This window comes from Leucoraja erinacea, chromosome 26, assembly GCF_028641065.1.
Source record: "Leucoraja erinacea ecotype New England chromosome 26, Leri_hhj_1, whole genome shotgun sequence".
NCBI classification, from domain to species: Eukaryota; Metazoa; Chordata; class Chondrichthyes; order Rajiformes; family Rajidae; genus Leucoraja; species Leucoraja erinaceus.
In genome coordinates, this window is record NC_073402.1 from 29,607,005 (window position 1) to 29,628,801 (window position 21,797).

The 21,797-nt window shown below is 46.4% G+C and overlaps 1 protein-coding gene across 1 annotated transcript in view; it reads left to right on the top strand.

Annotated features, from left to right (window-relative positions):
• pacrg (PARK2 co-regulated) overlaps nt 1–21,797 on the top strand; it is a 160,718-nt gene that overhangs the window by 13,596 nt on the left and 125,325 nt on the right. Inside the window, exon 2 of the mRNA XM_055656604.1 lies at nt 20,036–20,170. Within this exon, the coding sequence (XP_055512579.1) occupies nt 20,036–20,170 (135 nt within the window). The remainder of the gene's footprint in view (nt 1–20,035; nt 20,171–21,797) is intronic.

Sequence of the window (21,797 nt, forward strand, 5' to 3'; positions counted from 1 at the left end):
GTGTGGCAGCATCTATGGAGCGAAGGAAATAGGCAACACTTCTTCAGACTGAAACGTTGCCTATTTCCTTCGCTCCATAGATGCTGCTGCACCCGCTGAGTTTCTCCAGCAATTTTGTCTACCTTCGATTTTCCAGCATCTGCAGTTCCTTCTTGAACAAAAAAAAACACCAAGTGCTGGAGTGCTTCAGTGGGTCAGGCAGCATTGCTGAAGAAGGCTCCCGACCTGAAACGTCACCTATCTGTGTTCTCCAGAGTTGCTGCCTGACCCGCTGAGTTACTCCAGCACGTTTTTTTTGTAAACCGCCACTTGCAGTTCCTTGCGGCTTCATTGTTCTAGTCACTCTGCGTTTGCAAATGTAGCATTATACGTTAAAAGATACTTTATCAATGTAGCATAAAAAATGCAATTGTATTATCAAGATGGTAAAATCTACTGGTACTTTGGACAGGGTTCCAGTCTCTGCTCTTTATCATACAGCATGGAAACAGGCCCTTCAGCCCAACTTGCTCATGCTGACCAACATGCCGCATCTATACCACTCCCGCCTGTCTGTGTTTGGCCCATCTCTCTCTAAACTTTTCAAATCCATGTACCTGTCTGTCTGATCAGTCTGAAGAAGGGTCTCGACCCGAAACGTCATCCGTTCCTTCTCTCCAGAGATGCTGCCTGTCCCGCTGAGTTACTCCAGCATTTTGTGTCTCCCTATCTTAATACCTGCCTCCACTACCTCCTCAGGCAGATGGTAGCATACACCCACCACCCTTTGTGTAACAAAGTAATTTAGAGTTGCAATCCTCATTGCAAAAGGATTTGAGTATAGGAGCAGGGAGGTTCTACTGCAGTTGTACAGGGTCTTGGTGAGACCACACCTGGAGTATTGCGTACAGTTTTGGTCTCCAAATCTGAGGAAGGACATTATTGCCATAGAGGGAGTGCAGAGACGGTTTACCAGACTGATTCCTGGGATGTCAGGACTGTCTTATGAAGAAAGACTGGATAGACTTGGTTTATACTCTCTAGAATTTAGAAGATTGAGAGGGGATCTTATAGAAACTTACAAAATTCTTAAGGGGTTGGACAGGCTTGATGCAGGAAGATTGTTCCCGATGTTAGGGAAGTCCAGGACAAGGGGTCACAGCTTAAGGATAAGGGGGAAATCCTTTAAAACCGAGATGAGAAGAACTTTTTTCACACAGAGAGTGGTGAATCTCTGGAACTCTCTGCCACAGAGGGTAGTTGAGGCCAGTTCATTGGCTATATTTAAGAGGGAGTTAGATGTGGCCCTTGTGGCTAAGGGGATCAGGGGGTATGGAGAGAAGGCAGGTACAGGATACTGAGTTGGATGATCAGCCATGATCATATTTAATGGCGGTGCAGGCTCGAATGGCCGAATGGCCTACTCCTGCACCTAATTTCTATGTTTCTATGTTTCTATGTTTACAACACTAGAGACCCGGGTTCGATCCTGACTACGGGTGCTGTCTGCACGCAGTTTGTACCTCTCCGTGTGACTGCGTGGGTTTTCTCCGGGTGCTCCGGTTTCCTCCCACACTCCAGAGACGTACAGGCTTGCAGGCTAATTGGACCCATGTAAATCGTCCCTAGAGTCTAGCTTGGAGCTTGCGGACGGGTGATTGTGGGCAGTGTGGGCCAAAGGGCCTGTTTCCACGCTGTATAACCATATAACATATAACAATTACAGCACGGAAACAGGCCATCTCGGCCCTACAAGTCCGTGCCGAACAACTTTTTTCCCCTTAGTCCCACCTGCCTGCACTCATACCATAACCCTCCATCCCCTTCTCATCCATATGCCTATCCAATTTATTTTTAAATGATACCAATGAACCTGCCTCCACCACTTCCACTGGAAGCTCATTCCACACCGCTACCACTCTCTGAGTAAAGAAGTTCCCCCTCATATTACCCCTAAACTTCTGTCCCTTAATTCTGAAGTCATGTCCTCTTGTTTGAATCTTCCCTACTCTCAAAGGGAAAAGCTTGTCCACATCAACTCTGTCTATCCCTCTCATCATTTTAAAGACCTCTATCAAGTCCCCCCTTAACCTTCTGCGCTCCAGAGAATAAAGACCTAACTTATTCAACCTATCTCTGTAACTTAGTTGTTGATCTCTAAATTGTTGTATCTCTAAACGTAACTCGGCTAAACTAACACATGACCAGGATGTAGAAATTAGCTTGGAATTATTCTTACCAGCAGTGCCAAAACTGGGAGACCATCAAAGACAGTTGTCACGCTATTCATGTTTAATGCCCCCTTTATAATAATCGAGTAGCTTGTTGTACCAGCGGAGGAGATGCAGATAATGAAACGTATTATCAACAGGGCCCACGTTCCCAAACATCTAAACCATTTGTTTTTTTAAGCATGCAATATGTATAAATGTTAAATGTCTCCACAAGAGAAAAATGTATTCTCTCTTTTGAAAGTCAGCAAAGTTGTGCACTTACACTAACTAAATTACAACTCAGATGGGCATTTTTATACATCGAGTTGGCAGCAGCCAGGGTTTATAAGCCCTCTGAGACTCATTTCCATTCGCACGCTGGTGCATATTGATCGACGGTGGTTGGAAGATTAGAAAATATTTCAATAAATGACTGTAAGTGGTTTAATGTGCTCATGTTGATTCTCCCTCTCCTTTGTTTGTTCTCTTTCTTTCTTTTAATTCTCTTGATAGATCAGCGTCGAACAAATTAATGTCGAGGTTTAATTTTGGATAGTGGAAGCTTTGGAATCTGCCAATAAATGGCTCTGATGTTTACAACTGATCCGCACCCAGAGCACAGATTTCTGAATCGGTTTGGAGACGGGCCATGACCATGAAACGTCACCTATCCCTTCTCCCCAGAGATGCTGCCTGTCCCGCTGAGTTACTCCAGCTTTTTGTGTCTACCTTCACAGATTTCCCCTGTGAGTCCTAGAGGCTTTGCTATGTGGTAGGAAGGAACTACAGATGCTGGTTGATACTGGTCCCGCTAATTTGAGGAAGTGCATCCTTGTGATTGAGGCAGTGCTGCATAGGTTCACGAGATTGATCCCTGGGATGGCGGGACTGTCATATGAGGAAAGATTGAAAATACTAGGCTTGTATTCACTGGAGTTTAGAAGGATGAGGGGGAATCTTATAGAAACATATCAAATTATAGAAGGACTGGACAAGCTAGATGCAGGAAAAATGGTCCCAATGTTGGGCAAGTCCAGAACCAGGGGCCACACAGTCTTAGAATAAAGGGGAGGCCATTTAAGACTGAAGTGAGAAAAAACGTTTTCACCCAGAGAGTTGTGAATTTGTGGAATTCCCTGCCACAGAGGGCAGTGGAGGCCAAGTCGCTGGATGGATTTAAGAGAGAGTTAGATAGAGCTCTAGGGGCTAGTGGAGTCAAGGGATATGGGGAGAAGGCAGGCACGGGTTATTGATAGGGGACGATCAGCCATGATCACAATGAATGACGGTGCTGGTTCGAAGGGCCGAATGGCCTCCTCGTGCGCCTATTTTCTATGTTTCTATGAAGCTAGGCACAAAATACTGGAGTAACTCAGCATGGTCAGGCAGCGCTCTGGAGAAAGTCCCTTCCTCAGAGGGTCCCAATGGATATTTTAAAGGCAGAGATGAAGGGTCTCGACTGGAAACATCGCCCATTCCTTCTCTCCAGAGATGCTGCCTCACCCGCTGAGTTCCTCCAGCATTTTGTGTCTACCATAGATAGATCCCCGATTAGTACAGGTGTCCGGGGTTATGGGGAGAAGGCAGGGAAATGGGGTTAGGAGGGAGAGATAGATCAGCCATGATTGAGTGGTGGTGTATATTTGAAGGGCCGAATGGCCTAATTCTCCTCCTATCGTTTATGAAACGTCACCTGTTCCATTTCTCCAGAAGATGCTGCCTGACCCGCTGAGTTCCCCCAGCATTGTGTGTCCATCTTCAGTGTGAAGGCTTTGAGCCTGCACAGTGTGAGGCCGTGCAGGCTCGAAGGGCCGAATGGCCTACTCCTGCACCTATTTTCTAAGTTTTCCATGCGAACCAGTATCTGCAGCTCCTTCCTACACATTTTACTAATTGAACAGTTGTATTTGAGTTTGGCTTGGTTACGTTCATGTGTAGTTGGTCTGGATGGCACCCAAACATAGAAGCATAGAAATTAGGTGCAGGAGTAGGCCATTCGGCCCTTCGAGCCTGCACCGCCATTCAATATGATCATGGCTGATCATCCATCTCAGTATCCCGTACCTGCCTTCTCTCCATACCCTCTGATCCCCTTAGCCACAAGGGCCACATCTAACTCCCTCTTAAATATAGCCAATGAACTGGTCTCGACTACCCTCTGTGGCAGAGAGTTCCAGAGATTCACCACTCTCTGTGTGAAAAAGGTTCTTCTCATCTCGGTTTTAAAGGATTTCCCCTTTATCCTTAAGCTGTGACCCCTTCTCCTGGAACAAAGGCTTTTCACTGTACCTCGGTTCCCAATAATGAACCAAACTAAAAAATAAACTCAAATAAACCTCCCAAACCCTCGCTTTCCTTCTCTCTCCACCCCTCCACCATCCCAGTTCTCCAACCACTGTCCTCCTGATTAAATTTTATCTCTGCTTAAGAAGGAACTGCAGATGCTGGAAAATCGAAGGTAGACAAAAGTGCTGGAGAAACTCAGCGGGTGCAGCAGCATCTATGGAGCGAAGGAAATAGGCAACGTTTCGGGCCGAAACCCTTCAGGAAGGAAATAGGCAACGTTTCGGGACAAAACCCGGGACAAAACCCTTCAGGAAGGAAATAGTTAACGTTTCGGACCGAAACCCTTTCAGGGTTTCGACCCGAAACGTTGCCTATTTCCTTCGCTCCATAGATGCTGCTGCACCCGCTGAGTTTCTCCAGCACTTTTGTCCAACTTAAATTTTATCTCTGCGTGCTTCGTTGTCACCTTCCCCGAGCTAACGTTTATACTCTCTAGAATTTAGGAGATTGAGGGGGGATCTTATAGAAACTTACAAAATTCTTAAGGGGTTGGACAGGCTAGATGCAGGAAGATTGCTCCCGATGTTGGGGAAGTCCAGGACAAGGGGTCACAGCTTAAGGATAAGGGGGAAATCCTTTAAAACCGAGATGAGAAGAACTTTTTTCACACAGAGAGTGGTGAATCTCTGGAACTCTCTGCCACAGAGGGTAGTTGAGGCCACAGTTCATTGGCTATATTTAAGAGGGAGTTGGATGTGGCCCTTGTGGCTAAGGGGACCAGAGGGTATGGAGAGAAGGCAGGTACGGGATACTGAGTTGGATGATCAGCCATGATCATATTGAATGGCGGTGCAGGCTCAAAGGGCCGAATGGCCTACTCCTGCACCAAATTTCTATGTTTCTATGTTTTTGTTTCTAACAGTGATCTATTGTACATTTTTCCTTGAACTACGTCCCCTTTGATGTCTCGTTTTCACACCTTACGCTTCCTTATCTCTCTGTCTTCCTCCTCCCCTGACTCGCAGTCTGAAGAAGTGTCTCGACCCGAAACGTCGCCCATTCCTTCGCTTTTCCAATCTCCCAGTTTTTATCCACGAGTAGTTGCTCTACTCAACATCCAAAAATCTGTAGCTTCCCTTTGATCTGGTATTTTGTTGGTTCACATGCTTGAGCAATGGTGTTTTATCATTAATGTTTTATTACTATTAATGTTTAGTGTTTTTCGAGTCAAGTTCAAGTTCAAGTTCAAGTGAGTTTATTGTCATGTGTCCCTGTTTAGGACAATGAAATTCTTGCTTTGCTTCAGCACAACAGAACATAGTAGGCATTTACTCCAAAACAGATCAGTGTGTCCATATACCATTATATAAATATATACACACACATGAATAAATAAACTGATTAAGTGCAAATAACAGATAATGGGTTATTAATGTTCAGAGTTTTGTCCGAGCCAGGTTTAATAGCCTGATGGCTGTGGGGAAGTAGCTATTCCTGAACCTGGTTGTTGCAGTCTTCAGGCTCCTGTACCTTCTACCTGAAGGTAGCAGGGAGATGAGTGTGTGGCCAGGATGGTGTGGGTCTTTGATGACACTGCCAGCCTTTTTGAGGCAACGACTGCGATGTCAGTGTATGTCATCTTGTTACTTGTGGGCGGAGCACCAAGGCAAATTCCTTGTATGTGAATATTTGGCCAATAAACTTAATTACTTATTTACTTGCTCAGAGATGCTGCCTGACCGGCTGAGTTACCCCAGCATTTTGTGCCTATCTTCGGGATAAACGTGCATCTGCAGTCCCTTCTTGCAATTTCCCAGTTTAGGTTAAACATTGCAGCGATTGGCAGTGAATTGCATTGCCTGACATTGCAGTAAGATTTGCTAAACAATGTTATGGATTTGTTATTGATTGAAAGCTTTCTGTTTCACGTTTAATTAAAAGCGATATTGGCGTTCATGAAAATTCTCAACAGGTTTGCCGCATTTATTGTGGGAGCTGGGAAGACAAGCTCCAAAGCCGTCAGCTACTTTCGAGATAAGTGGGATAAACATGATATTTCAACAATCAATTAGACGCAGGTCCAGGTAGAATTATGGCTGCGTAGAAACAAACAACTGCGGATGCTGTGTCTAATACACAAACGCCACGGTGGTGCAGCGGTAGAGTCGCTGCCTCACAGCGCCAGAGACCCAGGTTCCATGCTGACTACGGGTGCTGTCTGTACGGAGTTTGCACGCTCTCCCCGTGACCTGCGTGGGTTTTCTCTGGGTGCTCCGGTTTCCTCTCACACTCCAGATTTGTGGGTTAGTTGGCTCCTGTACATCGTACACTGGTGTGCAGGATAGAATTAGTGGTTGGCACGGACTCGGTGGGCCGAAGGGCCTGTTTCCACACGGTATCTCTCAAGCCTGAAATCCCCCAACAGAAAGACTACATTAAGGCCAGATGATTAATTTTCCAGATGTATACAGCGCAGAGTGGGTGGGCAGAAGGGCCTGTTGCCATGCTGTATCTCTAAACTAAACATTTTACTGCTCGTTTGTGGATGGTGAATATTTCTGGCTAAGAGACGAGGGGGACTTGTTAAACAAGTCACAAAGGGACCTGTTGGTGGATTATGAGTGAGTGAGGGAGAGCTGATATACAACATAACTTTAAAGTAAAGGGTACTTGATCAAACTGTTGGATCAGGGCATTACCTAACGCAGCCATGTATTTAGTGACAACAACACAGTAATTGAGGTCATTCATCAACTGCATGCAGACTGGCCTGAGATAAGGCGGCCCAAACTGAAGTCTTTGATTGGTGTCTTGAGACTAATACTCGATATGTGTCATTTACGATGGGAACCCGACGCCCTGGAGCGGGGCCTGACATCACCGCCCCGCGCGGCTTGGAAGGGCCGCGGGACTCTGCGAGCGCACGCCGGGGGCTCTAACACCAAGACCCGGTGTGCGACCTCGCACCACCCGGCGTGGCTTTAATGGTCGCGGGACAATCGCCATCGCCAGCCGGGGGCTTTGACTTTGACTCTGACATCGGGGGGGGGGGGGGGGGGGGAGAGTGCAGTGGAGAGATAAGTTTTTTTGGCCTTCCATCACAGCTATGTGATGGATGTTTATGTAAATTATGTTGTGTCTTGGGTCTATTTGTTTGTAATGTATGGCTGCAGAAACGGCATTTCGTTTGGACCTCAAGGGGTCCAAATGACAATTAAATTGAATCTTGAATCTTGAATCTTGAATCCTGGCTTTAACCTGAGCATTTGCCCTTCTCGTGCCGTGGGTAGATTTCTGCAGCTTGGTGTAGAAAAACGTTAAAGTATACTTCCTTGCCCACAGCGGCTTTGTTCCATAGCCTTGCCCAGTCACTCAACAAAGAGTCCAGGGTATTTTCCGAAGAAGGGTCTCGACCCGAATCGTCACCCATTCCTTCTCTCCAGAGATGCTGCCTGGCCCTCCGGGTTACTCCAGCATTTTGTGTCTATCTTCGGTGTAAACCAGCATCTGCAGTTCCTTCCTACTGCGATGGCAACTCTACCGCTGGCACTGGGGTAGCGCAGCGGTAGAGTTGCTGCCTTAATTATGCCACTGTCCCACTTAGGAAACCTGAACGGAAACCTCTGGAGACTTTGCGCCCCACCCAAGGTTTCCGTGCGGTTCCCGGAGGTTTTTGCAGGTGGTTGCCGGAGGTTGCAGGTAGTGGAAGCAGGTAGGGAGACTGACAAAAACCTCCGGGAACCGCACGGAAACCTTGGGTGGGGCGCAAAGTCTCCAGAGGTTTCCGTTCAGGTTTCCTAAGTGGGGACAGGGGCATAACAGCGCCAGAGACCCGGGTTCGATCCCAACTGCGGGTGTTTGTCTGTATGGAGTTTGCACGTTCTCCCCGTGACCCCGTGCAGGGTTTCCTCCGGGTTAATCCCACACTCCAAAGACGTACAGATTTGTAGGTTAATTGGCTTGGTAAAATTGTAAATTGTCGCTAGTGTGTGTAGGATAGTGTTAGCGTGCGGGGATCGCTGGTCGGCGCGGACTCGGGCCTGTGTCCGCGCTGTATCTCTAAACTAACCAAAACAGTCAGGAGTGCTTAATGGTCATGAGATCCAACAGTGAACCAATCCGATTCTTACTTACAGCAGCGTACTAGGTGTGTAAACATGATACTCATAGAGAACCTACAATAAACAAAAAAAATACTAATTAGTTAATATTCCCCAATAGTAGTGTAAGAAAGCCCAACATGCAACTAGAGACAGGCTATCATTTAGTGCATAGTTTAGTTAAGTAAGTTAGTAAGTTTATTGGCCAAGTATTCACATACAAGGAATTTGCCTTGGTGCACCGCCCACAAGTAACAACATGACATACAGTGACAGTTACGAATGACTCAGAAAACACTAAACATTAATAATAATAAAACATTTTTGATAAAACACCATTTTTTAAGCATGTGAACCAACAAAATACCAGATCAAAGGGAGGCTACAGATTTTTGGCTGTTGAGTAGAGCAACTACTCGTGGATAAAAACTGTTTTTATGTATGGCTGTGGCAGCTTTGACAATCCGGAGTCGCCTTCCAGAGGGAAGTGATTCAAAGAGTTTGTGGCCAGGGTGAGAGGGGTCAGGGATGATCTTGCCCGCTCGCTTCCTGGCTTAATGTTTTGTAATATTCAAGAGCATGAGGGTGGCTGGGAACCTGGTGGTCACGGCTTTCGACTGCTACGACTCTATTTCTGAAGTAAAGTCCCGGCCGGAAGCCTGCATGTCTTTGGGATGTGGTGGGAAACCAGGGCACCCGGAGAAAACCCACTTGAAGAATTACACTGAGAACGTGCAAACTCCACACGGACAGCCCCCGCGGTTGGGATTGAACCCGTGTCTCTGCTGCTGTGGGGCAGCAACTCCACCAGCTGCTGTCCTTACTTCCGAGGCCGCTCTGTGTATATACACACAGATGTTGGAAGATGCTATTACACAGGAATAGATCGGATAGACACACAGAGAATCCTGCCCAGAGTGGGGGAATCGAGAACCAGAGCGCGCGAGGTTTAAGGTGAGAGGGGGAAAGATTTTATAGGAATCTGAGGGGTAACTTTTTCAGGCAAAGGGTGGTGGGTGGTAGAAGGTACAGGAGCCTGAAGACTGCAACGTCCAGGTTCAGGAATATCTGCTTCCCCACAGCCATCAGGCTATTAAACTCAACTGAAACAAATCTCTGAACACTAATAGACCATTATCTGTTTATTTGTCCTTTATCTGCTAATTTATTGATGTGTGTGTGTGTATATATTTATATAATGGTGTATGGACACACTGATATGATATGCTCTGTATTTGTGCCGACTATATCCTGTTGTGCTGAGGCCAAGCAAGGATTTCATTGTCCTATCTGGAACATATGACAATAAACTCTCTTGACTTGACTCTTGGTGTGTGGAACGAACTGCCGGAGGAGGTGGTTGAGGCAGGGATTATCGCGACGTTTCAGAAACATTTAGACCGGTGCATGGATAGCACAGGTTTGGAGGGATATGGGTAAGTTGGACTAGTGTAGATGGGGCTTGTTGGTCGGCATGGGCAAGTTGGGCTGAAGGGCCTGTTTCCATGCTGTATCACTCTATGTATACATGCTGTTCCACCATATTGCCGTACAAATGTATCGTTTATCCTTTTTTTACGGAATATCATGATACATCAAAAGTCGGTTAAAACTTGCTTTGTTAACAATAGCTGAAATAAATGTCTTGGCTCAGCAAGTGTAATGTCTTTTGACATCTGCAGCGGGAGATAGAAGGGCTGGAACCTGCGCTTTGTGTAATAAAAAAAGAAAAATCAATTAGTGGAGAGAGTGATGAAGGAGCAACTACCATTGACGGGCTGATGGGCTGAGGATGGAAATCAATAAGCAATGAAAATATGTTTTGTTTTCTGAGAAGTGCAATTGTTTAGAAGCTTTCCCGAAGAGCAGCTGTTGCAAAGTTGTGATATCTGTAATCTCTGCTGATGATTGTGCTCTGGGGTTGGGACGAATTGAGAGCGCGGCTTGTCGAACGGAGCGGAGAATGCTGATCAGAAATCCTCTCAAAGTGCTCTTTTTTTTTGGTTTTACGTTTCATAGAATTAAATGCAAGTTGTTCCTCTCCTAATGGGCTGAGAAAAACACTGGATTCTTGGCATCAAAATCTGCCTCGTTCATTGTCGACGTTTCTTGGCCCTTACAGCACGGGATAAGCAGAGGGAATTGGATTTCATTGTGTTGCTTGCCGGTTTTGTATACTCTCCCTTCACTGGGAGCGGTGGGGAAAAAATACTCAAGGTGAAGTCCAGATCCCAGCCATGTTTAGGTTTAGGTTTTGTGATCTTATACGGGACCTTATAGAGACATATAAAATTATAAAAGGACTGGACAAGCTAGATGCAGGAAAAATGGTCCCAATGTTGGGCGAGTCTAGAACCAGGGGCCACAGCCTTAGAATAAAGGGGAGGTCATTTAAGACTGAGGTGAGAAAAAACGTTTTCACCCAGAGAGTTGTGAATTTATGGAATTCCCTGCCACAGAGGGCAGTGGAGGCCAAGTAACTGGATGGATTTAAGAGAGAGTAATGCCCTTGTCCCACTTAGGAAACCTGAACGGAAACCTCTGGAGACTTTGCACCCCACCCAAGGTTTCCGTGCGGTTCCCGGAGGTTGCAGGTGGTTGCCGGAGGTTGCAGGTAGTGGAAGCAGGTAGGGAGACTGACAAAAACCTCCGGGAACCGCACGGAAACCTGGGGTGGGGCGCAAAGTCTCCAGAGGTTTCCGTTCAGGTTCCCCAAGTGGGACAGGGGCATTAGATAGAGCTCTAGGGGCTAGTGGAGTAAAGGGATATGGGGAGAAGGCAGGCACGGGTTATTGATAGGGGGACAATCAGCCATGAGTGTAGAAGCTGGGATGTAATGTTAAAATTGTACAAGGCATTGGTGAGACCAAATCTGGAGTATGGTGTACAATTTTGGTCGCCCAATTATAGGAAGGATGTCAACAAAATAGAGAGAGTACAGAGGAGATTACTAGAATGTTGCCTGCGTTTCAACAACTAAGTTACAGAGAAAGGTTGAATAAGTTAGGTCTTTATTCTCTGGAGCGCAGAAGGTTAAGGGGGGACTTGATAGAGGTCTTTAAAATGATGAGAGGGATAGACAGAGTTGATGTGGACAAGCTTTTCCCTTTGAGAATAGGACAAGAGGACATGACTTCAGAATTGAGGGACAGAAGTTTAGGGGTAACATGAGGGGGAACTTCTTTACTCAGAGAGTGGTAGCGGTGTGGAATGAGCTTCCAGTGGAAGTGGTGGAGGCAGGTTCATTGGTATCATTTAAAAATGAATTGTATAGGCATATGGATGAGAAGGGAATGGAGGGTTATGGTATGAGTGCAGGCAGGTGGGACTAAGGGAAAAAAAGTTGTTCGGCATGGACTTGTAGGGTCGAGATGGCCTGTTTCCGTGCTGTAATTGTTAAATGGTTATATGGTCACAATGAATGGTGGTGCTGGCTCGAAGGGCTGAATGGCCTCCTCCTGCACCTATTTTCTATGTTTCAATGTTTCTATGCTCAACAACAGTCCGCAGAGCCCTGCCGTTTCGCTGTGTTGCTTCCAGCCAATCAATCACATCAGCTTGGGCAGTCTCCCAAACGCAAGCGAAGCTGTGACCTTGATGTCCGCAAATGCTGTCAAACTGCCTTGTACCTTGAAGAGAAGATGGATGTTACTGTCTTGCCTCCATCCCGCCTGGGTACTAATTCACCGACATCTCTCTATCCTGCCTGCTGGATCCAAAGGTTTGTTTTATAATGACGTTGAACAAAAACAAGATCAATCAAGGAGGCAGACATGGTCTTTGGTCAATTAAGTTGCTCCATGTTTTTATCCATGTGCGATTGTGCCTCAAATTTAAAGTTGCATTGATTATTGTGTCTAAGAAGGAACTGCAGACGCTGGAAAAGCGAAGGAAATGGGCATCGTTTCGGGCTGCAAGTCTGGCCCGAAAGGCCAAAACCCTTCAGGAAGGAAATGGGTAACGTTTCGGGCCGAAACCCGGAAGGGTTTCGGCCCGAAACGTTGCCTATTTCCTTCGCTCCATAGATGCTGCTGCACCCGCTGAGTTTCTCCAGCGATTTTGTCTACCTTGCATTGATTATATTGATATCATTGCATTGCAATTATTATGTAAAAGAATATGTGTGTTATGATTGTGCAGCCATGATCATATTGAATGGCGGTGCAGGCTCGAAGGGCCGAATGGCCTACTCCTGCACCTAATTTCTATGTTTCTATGTTTCTATGTATATAATTTGTTTGGTTGTTTGGTTGTTTGTCTTTTGCACAAAAGTCCGCGAGCATTGCCACTTTCATTTCATTTCGTATGTGTATGTGACAAATAAACTTGACTTGACTTGACTTGACTATAGCGCCGCAGAATTGTGCACCTATCCCCCCCCCCCCCTCTCCCTTTTGTTTTTGTTTTCTGTTTCTTGTTTTTTGTACTCAATTATATGTATGCACTGAGTACGAGCAGCTTTTAATCTCATTGTACATGTATAGTGACAATAAATGGCATATCTATATATCGATATCTATTATTGCCGTTCAATGTGGAGTCATAGAGGTGTACCACGTGGAAACAGGCCTTTCGGCCCATCTTTTCCAATGCCAAACAAGTTGACATACTGGGCTAGTCCCAACGATAGAGACAAAATGCAGGAGTAGCTCAGCGGGACTGGCAGCATCTCTGGAGAGAAGGAATGGGTGATGTTTCGAGTCGAGACCCTCCTTCAGAATGGTTGGATCCTGAGCAGGGGTGCTGTGTGTATGGGATTTGTACGATCTCCCTGTGAGCTGCGTGGGTTTTCCTCCCACATTCCAAAGGCATGCAGATTTATTGGCCTCTGTTAGGATAGAACTAGTGTTGGCGGGCACGGACTTGGGGAGAACGTACAAACTCCGTACAGACAGCACCTGGTGCCATCCTCACCTTGGTGCCATTTATGTTATGTTGTGTCGTGGACTTTTTGTGTTTGTGCTTTTTTTTTTTTTAATTCAATTTCAATTTTATTTTTAATATGGGTACTGCCTGTAAGGGAAATTCATTTCGTTGTCTCAAATTGAGACAATGACAATAAATTTGAATACAATACAATACCTGTAGTCAGGATCGAACCCGAGTCTCTGGTGCTGAGAGGCAGCAACTCTACCACTGCACCGAGCCTCCATGCTGATCAGCAATTACATACAAGTTCTAGGAGTAGTTCTCGGCCCATCATGGCCACCATCTCTGGATAGAAGGAATGGTTGACGTTTCAGGTCGGGAACCTTCTTCAGACTGAAGAACGCTCTCAACCCAAAACGTCACCCATTCATTCCTTCTCTCCAGAGATGCTGCCTGTCCCGCTGAGTGACTTTTCAGGCCAGGACCTTTCTTCAGACCCAAGAGACACTGATTCGTCCAGCACTTTGTGTTCGATACAAAACCAGACTCTGGCAGTAAATCCCAGTAGAAACACCTGCCACCAATCCCTTGCTTACAGGACTAGAGGCAGCAGGAGTGATTGCCTGTGAGAGATGCGAAAATCAACACCTAATGTTTAGTGTGTTTGAGATAAGACGTGTGATGAATTGCTGCAGATGAAGTGTGAAAATAGCCATCCTTACATGACTCTGCAAAGCACAATGTTTAAGAAAGAACTGCAGATGCTGGAAAAATCGAAGGTAGACAAAAATGCTGGAGAAACTCAAGGGGGTGAGGCAGCAACTATGGAGCGAAGGAATAGGTGACGTTTCGGGTCGAGGCCAGATAAGGATGATGTGACTCTTTTTTCTTATAGAAAGTTACAAAATTCTTAAGGGGTTGGACAGGCTAGATGCAGGAAGATTGTTCCTGATGTTGGGGAAGTCTAGAACAAGGGGTCACAGCTTAAGGATAAGGGGGAAGTCTTTTAGAACCGAGATGAGAAAAACATTTTTCACACATTTTTCACAATTCTCTGCCACAGAAGGTAGTTGAAGCCACAGTTCATTGGCTATATTTAAGATGGAGTTAGATGTGGCCCTTGTGGCTAAAGGGATCAGGGGGTATGGAGAGAAGGCAGGTACGGGATACTGAGTTGGATGATCAGCCATGATCATATTGAATGGCGGTGTAGGCTCGAAGGGCCAAATGGCCTCTACTCCTGCACCTAATTTTCTATGTTTAGTCTAACCCTCCACTGCCTTTGAAGTGTTGCGTGCAGTTCTGATGACCTACTTTGGAAACAATGCAGAGGGGTTTCCCAGAATGATACCTGGATTAGAGGGTATCTGCTACTTGAAGAGGTTAGACATTCTTGGAATGTTTTCTCTGGAAGGTTGAGGGGAGATGTTTAGGCTTTGGAGACACGGCACAGAAACGGGCCCTTCGGCCCATCGAGTCCGTGCCGACCAGCGACCCCTGCACGCTGACACTATCCCACACACACTGGGGACAATTTACAATTATACCCAAGCCAATGAACCGACAAACCTGTACGTCTTGGAAGTGTGGGAGGAAACCGGAGCGCCCGGGGAAAACCCACGCAGTCACAGGGAGAAGGTACAAACTCCGCACAGAAAGCACCCGTGGTCGGGATCGAACCCGGGACTCTGGCGCTGTGAGGCAGCAGCTCTACCCGCTGCACCACCCTGCCGCCCCTTCTACTGATGAACCACAACCAATGGATCGCATCACCAACTCAATGCACGGGTTATCTCATCTTATAAATAATATATAATTGATGTGTGACATATAGGATCTATAAATATCTGCTATAACGTGATGGTTGCCGCGGGCAATGGATGATGCTGACTATTTGGAGCTAGAAGTGAATAATGAATTCAGCCAATAATTGCGACTGTGTGTGACTTCACCTCGGGCTGGGGACTCAGGCGATCATTATATTCACATGAATTATTTGCAGTGATCGCGAGGAGAAGGATTGGATTGTTGGGACAGGGCAAGGTCAAATCCTGCAGCATTGCCACAGTGTAGACAGGCACAACAGGCTGGAGTAACTCAGCGGGCCAGGCAGCATCTCTGGAGGAAAAGGAACGGGCGACGTCTCAACTACGTACGCTGCCTGTACGGAGTTTGCACGTTCTCCCCATGACCGGTGTGGGTTTTCTCCGGGTGTTCCGGTCGAGCGGGGAGAGTTGCTGCCAAACAGCGCCGGGGACCCGGGTTCGATCCTGACTATGGGCGCTGTCTGTACGGAGTTTGCACGTTCTCTCCCCGCGACCTGCGTGGGTTTTCTCCGAGATCTTCGGTTTCCAAAGATGTGCAGGTTCGTAGGTTAATTGACTTGGTGTAAATGTAAAATTGTCCCCTGTGTGTGTGCGTGTAGTGTGCGGGGATCGCTGGTCGGCACGGACTCGGTGGGCCGAAGGGCCTGTTTCCACGCTGTATCTCTAAACTAAACAAGACTCTTCTTCAGAAGGTATTGTCACAGTGTAGCTTCAGCTGTGACAGGTAATACCATTACCTTCACAGTAAGATGAACCAATCTACGCATTATCATTGTTCTTGCCTTGAGTGAAGCAATCAGTCTGTTTGGAATAAAAAGATAACTTGGCCGTTAAATGAAACTGCTTTATTAACTCTGCTCATTCAATTACATATTCAATGAGTTTGCTTGTAAAATACTAATCGGAGACGGCACGGTGGCGCAGCGGTAGAGTTGCTGCCTCACAGCGCCAGAGTCCCGGGTTCGATCCTGACCACGGGTGCTGCCTGTACGGAGTTTGTACATTCTTGACCGTGACTGTGTGGGTTTTCTCCGGGTGCTCCGGTTTCCTCCCACACTCCAAAGACGTGCGGGTTTTGTCGGTTACTTGGCTTCTGTGAATTGTCCCTAGTGTGTAGGATATAAATGCTGATCTGTGTGGACTCGGTGGGCTGAAGGGCCTGTATCTGCGCTGTATCCAGGACAAGGGGTCACAGCTTAAGGATAAGGGGGAAATCCTTTAAAACCGAGATGAGAAGAACTTTTTTCACACAGAGAGTGGTGAATCTCTGGAACTCTCTGCCACAGAGGGTAGTTGAGGCCACAGTTCATTGGCTATATTTAAGAGGGAGTTAGATGTGGCCCTTGTGACTAAGGGGATCAAAGGGTATGGAGAGAAGGCAGGTACGGGATACTGAGTTGGATGATCAGCCATGATCATATTGAATGGCGGTGCAGGCTCGAAGGGCCGAATGGCCTACTCCTGCACCTAATTTCTATGTTTCTATCTCTAAACTAAATTAAAATTTTCAGATTGTCGAAAGTACACAAAAATGCTGGGAAAAAAAACTCAGCGGGTGAGGCAGCATCTCTGGAGAGAAGGAATAGGTGACGTTTCGGGTCGAGACCCTTCTTCAGACCGAGAGATATAGATGGTGACCCTTTCTTCAGACCGAGAGTCAGGGGAAAGGAAAACGAGAGATATAGGCAGTGATATAGAACAAATTAATGAAAGATATGCAAAAAAAATAACAATGATAAAGCTACCAATGGCCCGTTCCTTTTATAATTGTTGGTGTCTGCATATCTTTCATTCATTGTTCTTCATCTCTCTACATCACCGCCTATATTTCTCGATTCCCTTTCCCCTGACTGTTAGTCTGAAGGGTGACGTTTCGGGTCGAGACCCTTCATAATCATTTATTGTCTTTCCGCTGACTGGTTAGCACGCAGCAATAATCTTTTTCCCCCATACCTCGGTACACGTGACAATAAACTAAACTGAATGATTTCCTCTGTCGCGCTATTTGAGTGCACGAGGTTTTGTGGACTGAGTTAGGGGATCTCTGGTGTGTAACCACAATCTATTCGGGGGGGGGGGGGGGGGGGGGGGGGGGGGAGCCCCCCCCCCCACCCCCCCCCCCCGAATAGAAAGCAGCCGGCTACGGGAGTGAAGATCGTCCCGTCAACGGAGGGCTCGAGGCCCCTGACCGCGGGAAGATTGAACTTTTTCCCGCCTTCCATCACAGTGAGGAATGTGGAGGAGTCACTGTGGTGGATGTTCATGTTAAAATGCGTTTTGTGTGTTCCGTTGCTTTTTATTTGTACGACTTGGCAAATGAAATCCCTCGTATGTTGCAAAACACACTTGGCTAATAAAGTATTATTGTGATTGTCATCGTGATTAGACTAATGTTTCTGATTGTACAGCAAAGCATAAGCTAAATGAAAGTAAGTAAGTTTATTGGCCAAGTATTCACATACAAGGAATTTGCCTTGGTGCTCCGCCCACAAGTAACAACATGACAGACAGTGACAGTTACGAATGACTCAGAAAACACTAAACATTAATAATAATAATACAACATTAATAATAAAACACCATCAATACAGTTTAGTTCAGAGATACAGAGCGAAGGCAGGCCCTTCGGCCCATCGAGTCCACACCGACCAGCGGCCGGCCCCTGCACATTAACACTGGGGACAATTTTTAAATAACATTTTATACCAAGTCAATTAACCTTCAAATCTGTACGACTTTGGAGTGTGGGAGGAAACTACGAAGTTCTCGTAGAAAATCCACTGGGGGTCACAGGGAGAATGTACAGACAGCACCCGCAGTCAGGATCGAACCCGGGTCTCTGGTGCTGTGACGATACGATATAACTTTATTTAACGCAGGAGGTAAATTGACAGCCGTTCCACTGCTGTGCCGCAGTGCTGCCCTTCAACGACAGCTTTAACATTCATCTTTTTCCATTTAATCTCCAGTCCTTGTTCCAGATAAGCTACGCTATCAATTAACCAATTAACCGGAAATGTAATTTCATTTGCATTTATGGCATTTAAAGTGGATGATGCAACAGATATTACTGCATGCACTGAATGCGAGATTGCGTGTCGCATCTGTAACTGCAGGGCACCCAAAGACCTTGCATTATGCTGATCAAAGCTACCACGACAATCAAACAGAATAGTGAAAGTGGATGTGGAGAGGATGTTTCCACTAGTGGGAGAGTCTAGGACCAGAGGGCGCAGCCTCAGAATTAAAGGACGTACTGTTAGAAAGGAGATGGGGAGGAATATCTTTAGCCAGAGGGTGGTGAATCTGTGGATTCATTGCTACTGAAGGCGGTGGAGGCCAAGTCATTGGGTATTTTTAAAGCGGAGATTGCCAGATTCTTGATTAGTACGGGTATCAGAGGTTATGGGGAGAAGGCAGGAGAATGGGCACCCTTGGACTATATTCAATCAGACTTTACTGGATTCATCTTGCACTAAATGTTATTCCTGTTGTCTTGTATCAGTACACTGTGGATGGCTCGATTGTAATCATGTATAGCCTTTCTGCTGACTGGTTAGCATGCAACAAAAAAATATTTTCGCTGTACGTTTAAGAAGGAACTGCAGGTGCTGGAAAATCGAAGGTGGACAAAAATGCTGGAAAAATTCAGCGGGTGCAGCAGCATCTATGGAGTGAAGGAAATAGGCAACGTTTCAGGTCGAAGTCTGAGGAAGGGTTTCGACCCGAATGTTGCCTATTTCCTACGCTCCGTAGATGCTGCCTCACCCGCTGAGTTTCTTCAGCATTACTGTCTACAGAAGCTTTTCACTGTACCTCAGTACACATGTAACTAAACTAGACTAAACTAAACTAAACTGGTGCAGCGGTAGAGTTGGTGCCTTGCACAGTGCCAGCGATCCAGGTTCGATCCCGACTACGGGTGCTTTCTGTGCGGAGTTTGTATGTTCTTCCCGTGACCTGCGTGGGTTTTATCCGGGCGCTCTCCTGTTTTTCACTGTAGCTCAGTACAGGTGAAGATACAGAGGCAGTGAAGAAGGCGAATGGTATGTCAGCATTCATAGCAAAAGGATTTTATAGGAGCGGGGAGGTTCTACTGCAGTTGTACAGGGTCTTGGTGAGACCACACCTGGAGTATTGCGTACAGTTTTGGTCTCCAAATCTGAGGAAGGACATTCTTGCCATAGAGGGAGTGCAGAGACGGTTCACCAGACTGATTCCTGGGATGTCAGGACTTTCTTATGAAGAAAGACTGGATAGACTTGGTTTATACTTGCTAGAATTTAGAAGATTGAGGGGGGATGTCACAGAAACGTTCAAAATTCTTAAGGGGTTGGACAGGCTAGATGCAGGAAGATTGTTCCCGATGTTGGGGAAGTCCAGGACAAGGGGTCACAGTTTAAGGATAAGGGGGAAGTCCTTTAGGATCGAGATGAGATATTTTTTTTTTTTTTTTACACAGAGAGTGGTGAATCTGTGGAATTCTCTGCCACATAAAGTAGTTGAGGCCACACAGTTCATTGGCTATATTTAAGAGGGAGTTAGATGTGGCCCTTGTGGCTAAAGGGATCAGGGGGTATGGAGAGAAGGCAGGTACGGGATACTGAGTTGGATGATCAGCCATGATCATATTGAATGGTGGTGCAGGCTCGAAGGGCCGAATGGCCTCCACTCCTGCACCTATTTTCTATGTTTCTATAAAGTGAATGAAACCGAACGAAATTGAACTGAACTAATCTCTTTCCCTGCGTTCTCCCCACAGATTATTGGCCCACCGGCCACTGGTGCCTTTAAACAGCGCCCCATCAAACCGACCGCCTTCAGAAAGTTTTACAAAAGGGGCGATTTTCCCGTCGCCATGGAACACGACGCTAAAGGGAACCGAATAGCTTGGAAGGTCGGTGGATTATTACTTACTTCACATGGATTTCCGGTGCGGTCAGCAAATGGTTCTGCTCACAAATTATTTTGATTGAGCATTTGAGCAATTGCCACAAACACCCATCCATGAGGAACCCTGTCCTCTCTCTGCTCATTACCAGATGTGTTTGGTGAAATGTAACGGACGCTTGCTTTGGCCTAGGTCCAGAGATGCAATGTTTAAATATGTCCTTCAGACCGGCAATCCACACCGCCCATTGATCACCTGTTCACGCATGTTCTACCTTATCCCACTTTCTCCTCCACTCCCTACACACTCAGGGCAATTAGACAATAGACAATGGGTGCAGGAGTAGGCCATTCGGCCCTTCGAGCCAGCACCGCCATTCAATGTGATCATGGCTAATCATCCCCAATCAGTACCCCGTTCCTGCCTTCTCCCCATATCCCCCGACTCCTCTATTTTTAAGAGCCCTATCTCGCTCTCTCTTCAAAGCATCCAGAGAACCGACCTCCACCGCCCCCCGAGGCAGAGAATTCCACAGACTCACCACTCTCTGTGAGAAAAGTGTTTCCTCGTCTCTGTTCTAAATGGCTTACTCCTTATTCTTAAACTGTGTGTGGTTCCTGGTTCTGGACTCCCCCAACATCGGGAACATGTTTCCTGCCTCTAGTGTGTCCGATTCACAGAGGGGACAGTGAAACCTACAAACCTGCACGTCTTTGGGGCCTGGGAGGGAACCGGAGGCAGCGGCTCCACCCGCTGCGCCACTGTGCTGGTCTTGTGAAACAACTTTACTCCCAGCTCCAGCTCTCTCTCTCTCTCCTTGGTGAGGGGTTGTGTGGGGGGGGGAATGCCGCTCAGACTAGGTTGACCATCACAACTCCATCCTGTACTCTAGGCCATATCTTTGAACGCAACCTTTCATTAGCTAAAGAGCTAGGTCGTATACGTGTGCTGTTGCAGCCAAGCATGGAATATTAATGAAGCTACGACTGATATTGTAACTCCTTGTATGGCAGGCATCACAGTTAAATGGAAGCCTGTTTCAGACGCGTCTCTGTCCCAGAATGACCTCCTGACTCAAGTCTTTGTGCCTCCTCCATTTTCTTCCTTGTGAAAGGTTAATTGGTTTAGAAATGAATTGATTAGCTCCAGTCTCTAATGCTGTTATTCAGCTTTTACAGAAAAATGGCATAACAAAAATCCCCTTTGTTAATTCAATTCGGTCTATTTTGCCTCAACAATTTATATCTAAGTGCCATGACAAGGGACAGGTTTGGAACATTTTAAAACTGATTAGGAAATTAGCAATTTCATTACCGAGAAAGCTTTTAAGGAACGGTCAGAGAGTCACAGTCATAAATCTTAAAGTGGCCAGGGTACATTTTTTTGAAAACAGAATGGAAAGTGTGCGGAGAAGATTTGCGAGGATGTTGCCAAGACACGAGAGCCCGAGCTACAGGGATACGTTGAGCCAGGCTGGGTCTCTATTCCTTGGAACGCAGGAGGATGAGGGGTGTTCTTATAGAGGTGTACAAAATCATGAGAGGAATAGATCGGGTAGACGGACAGAGTCTCTTGCCCAGAGTAGGGGAATCGAGAACCAGAGGACATAGGTGTAATGTGAGGGGGGAAAGAT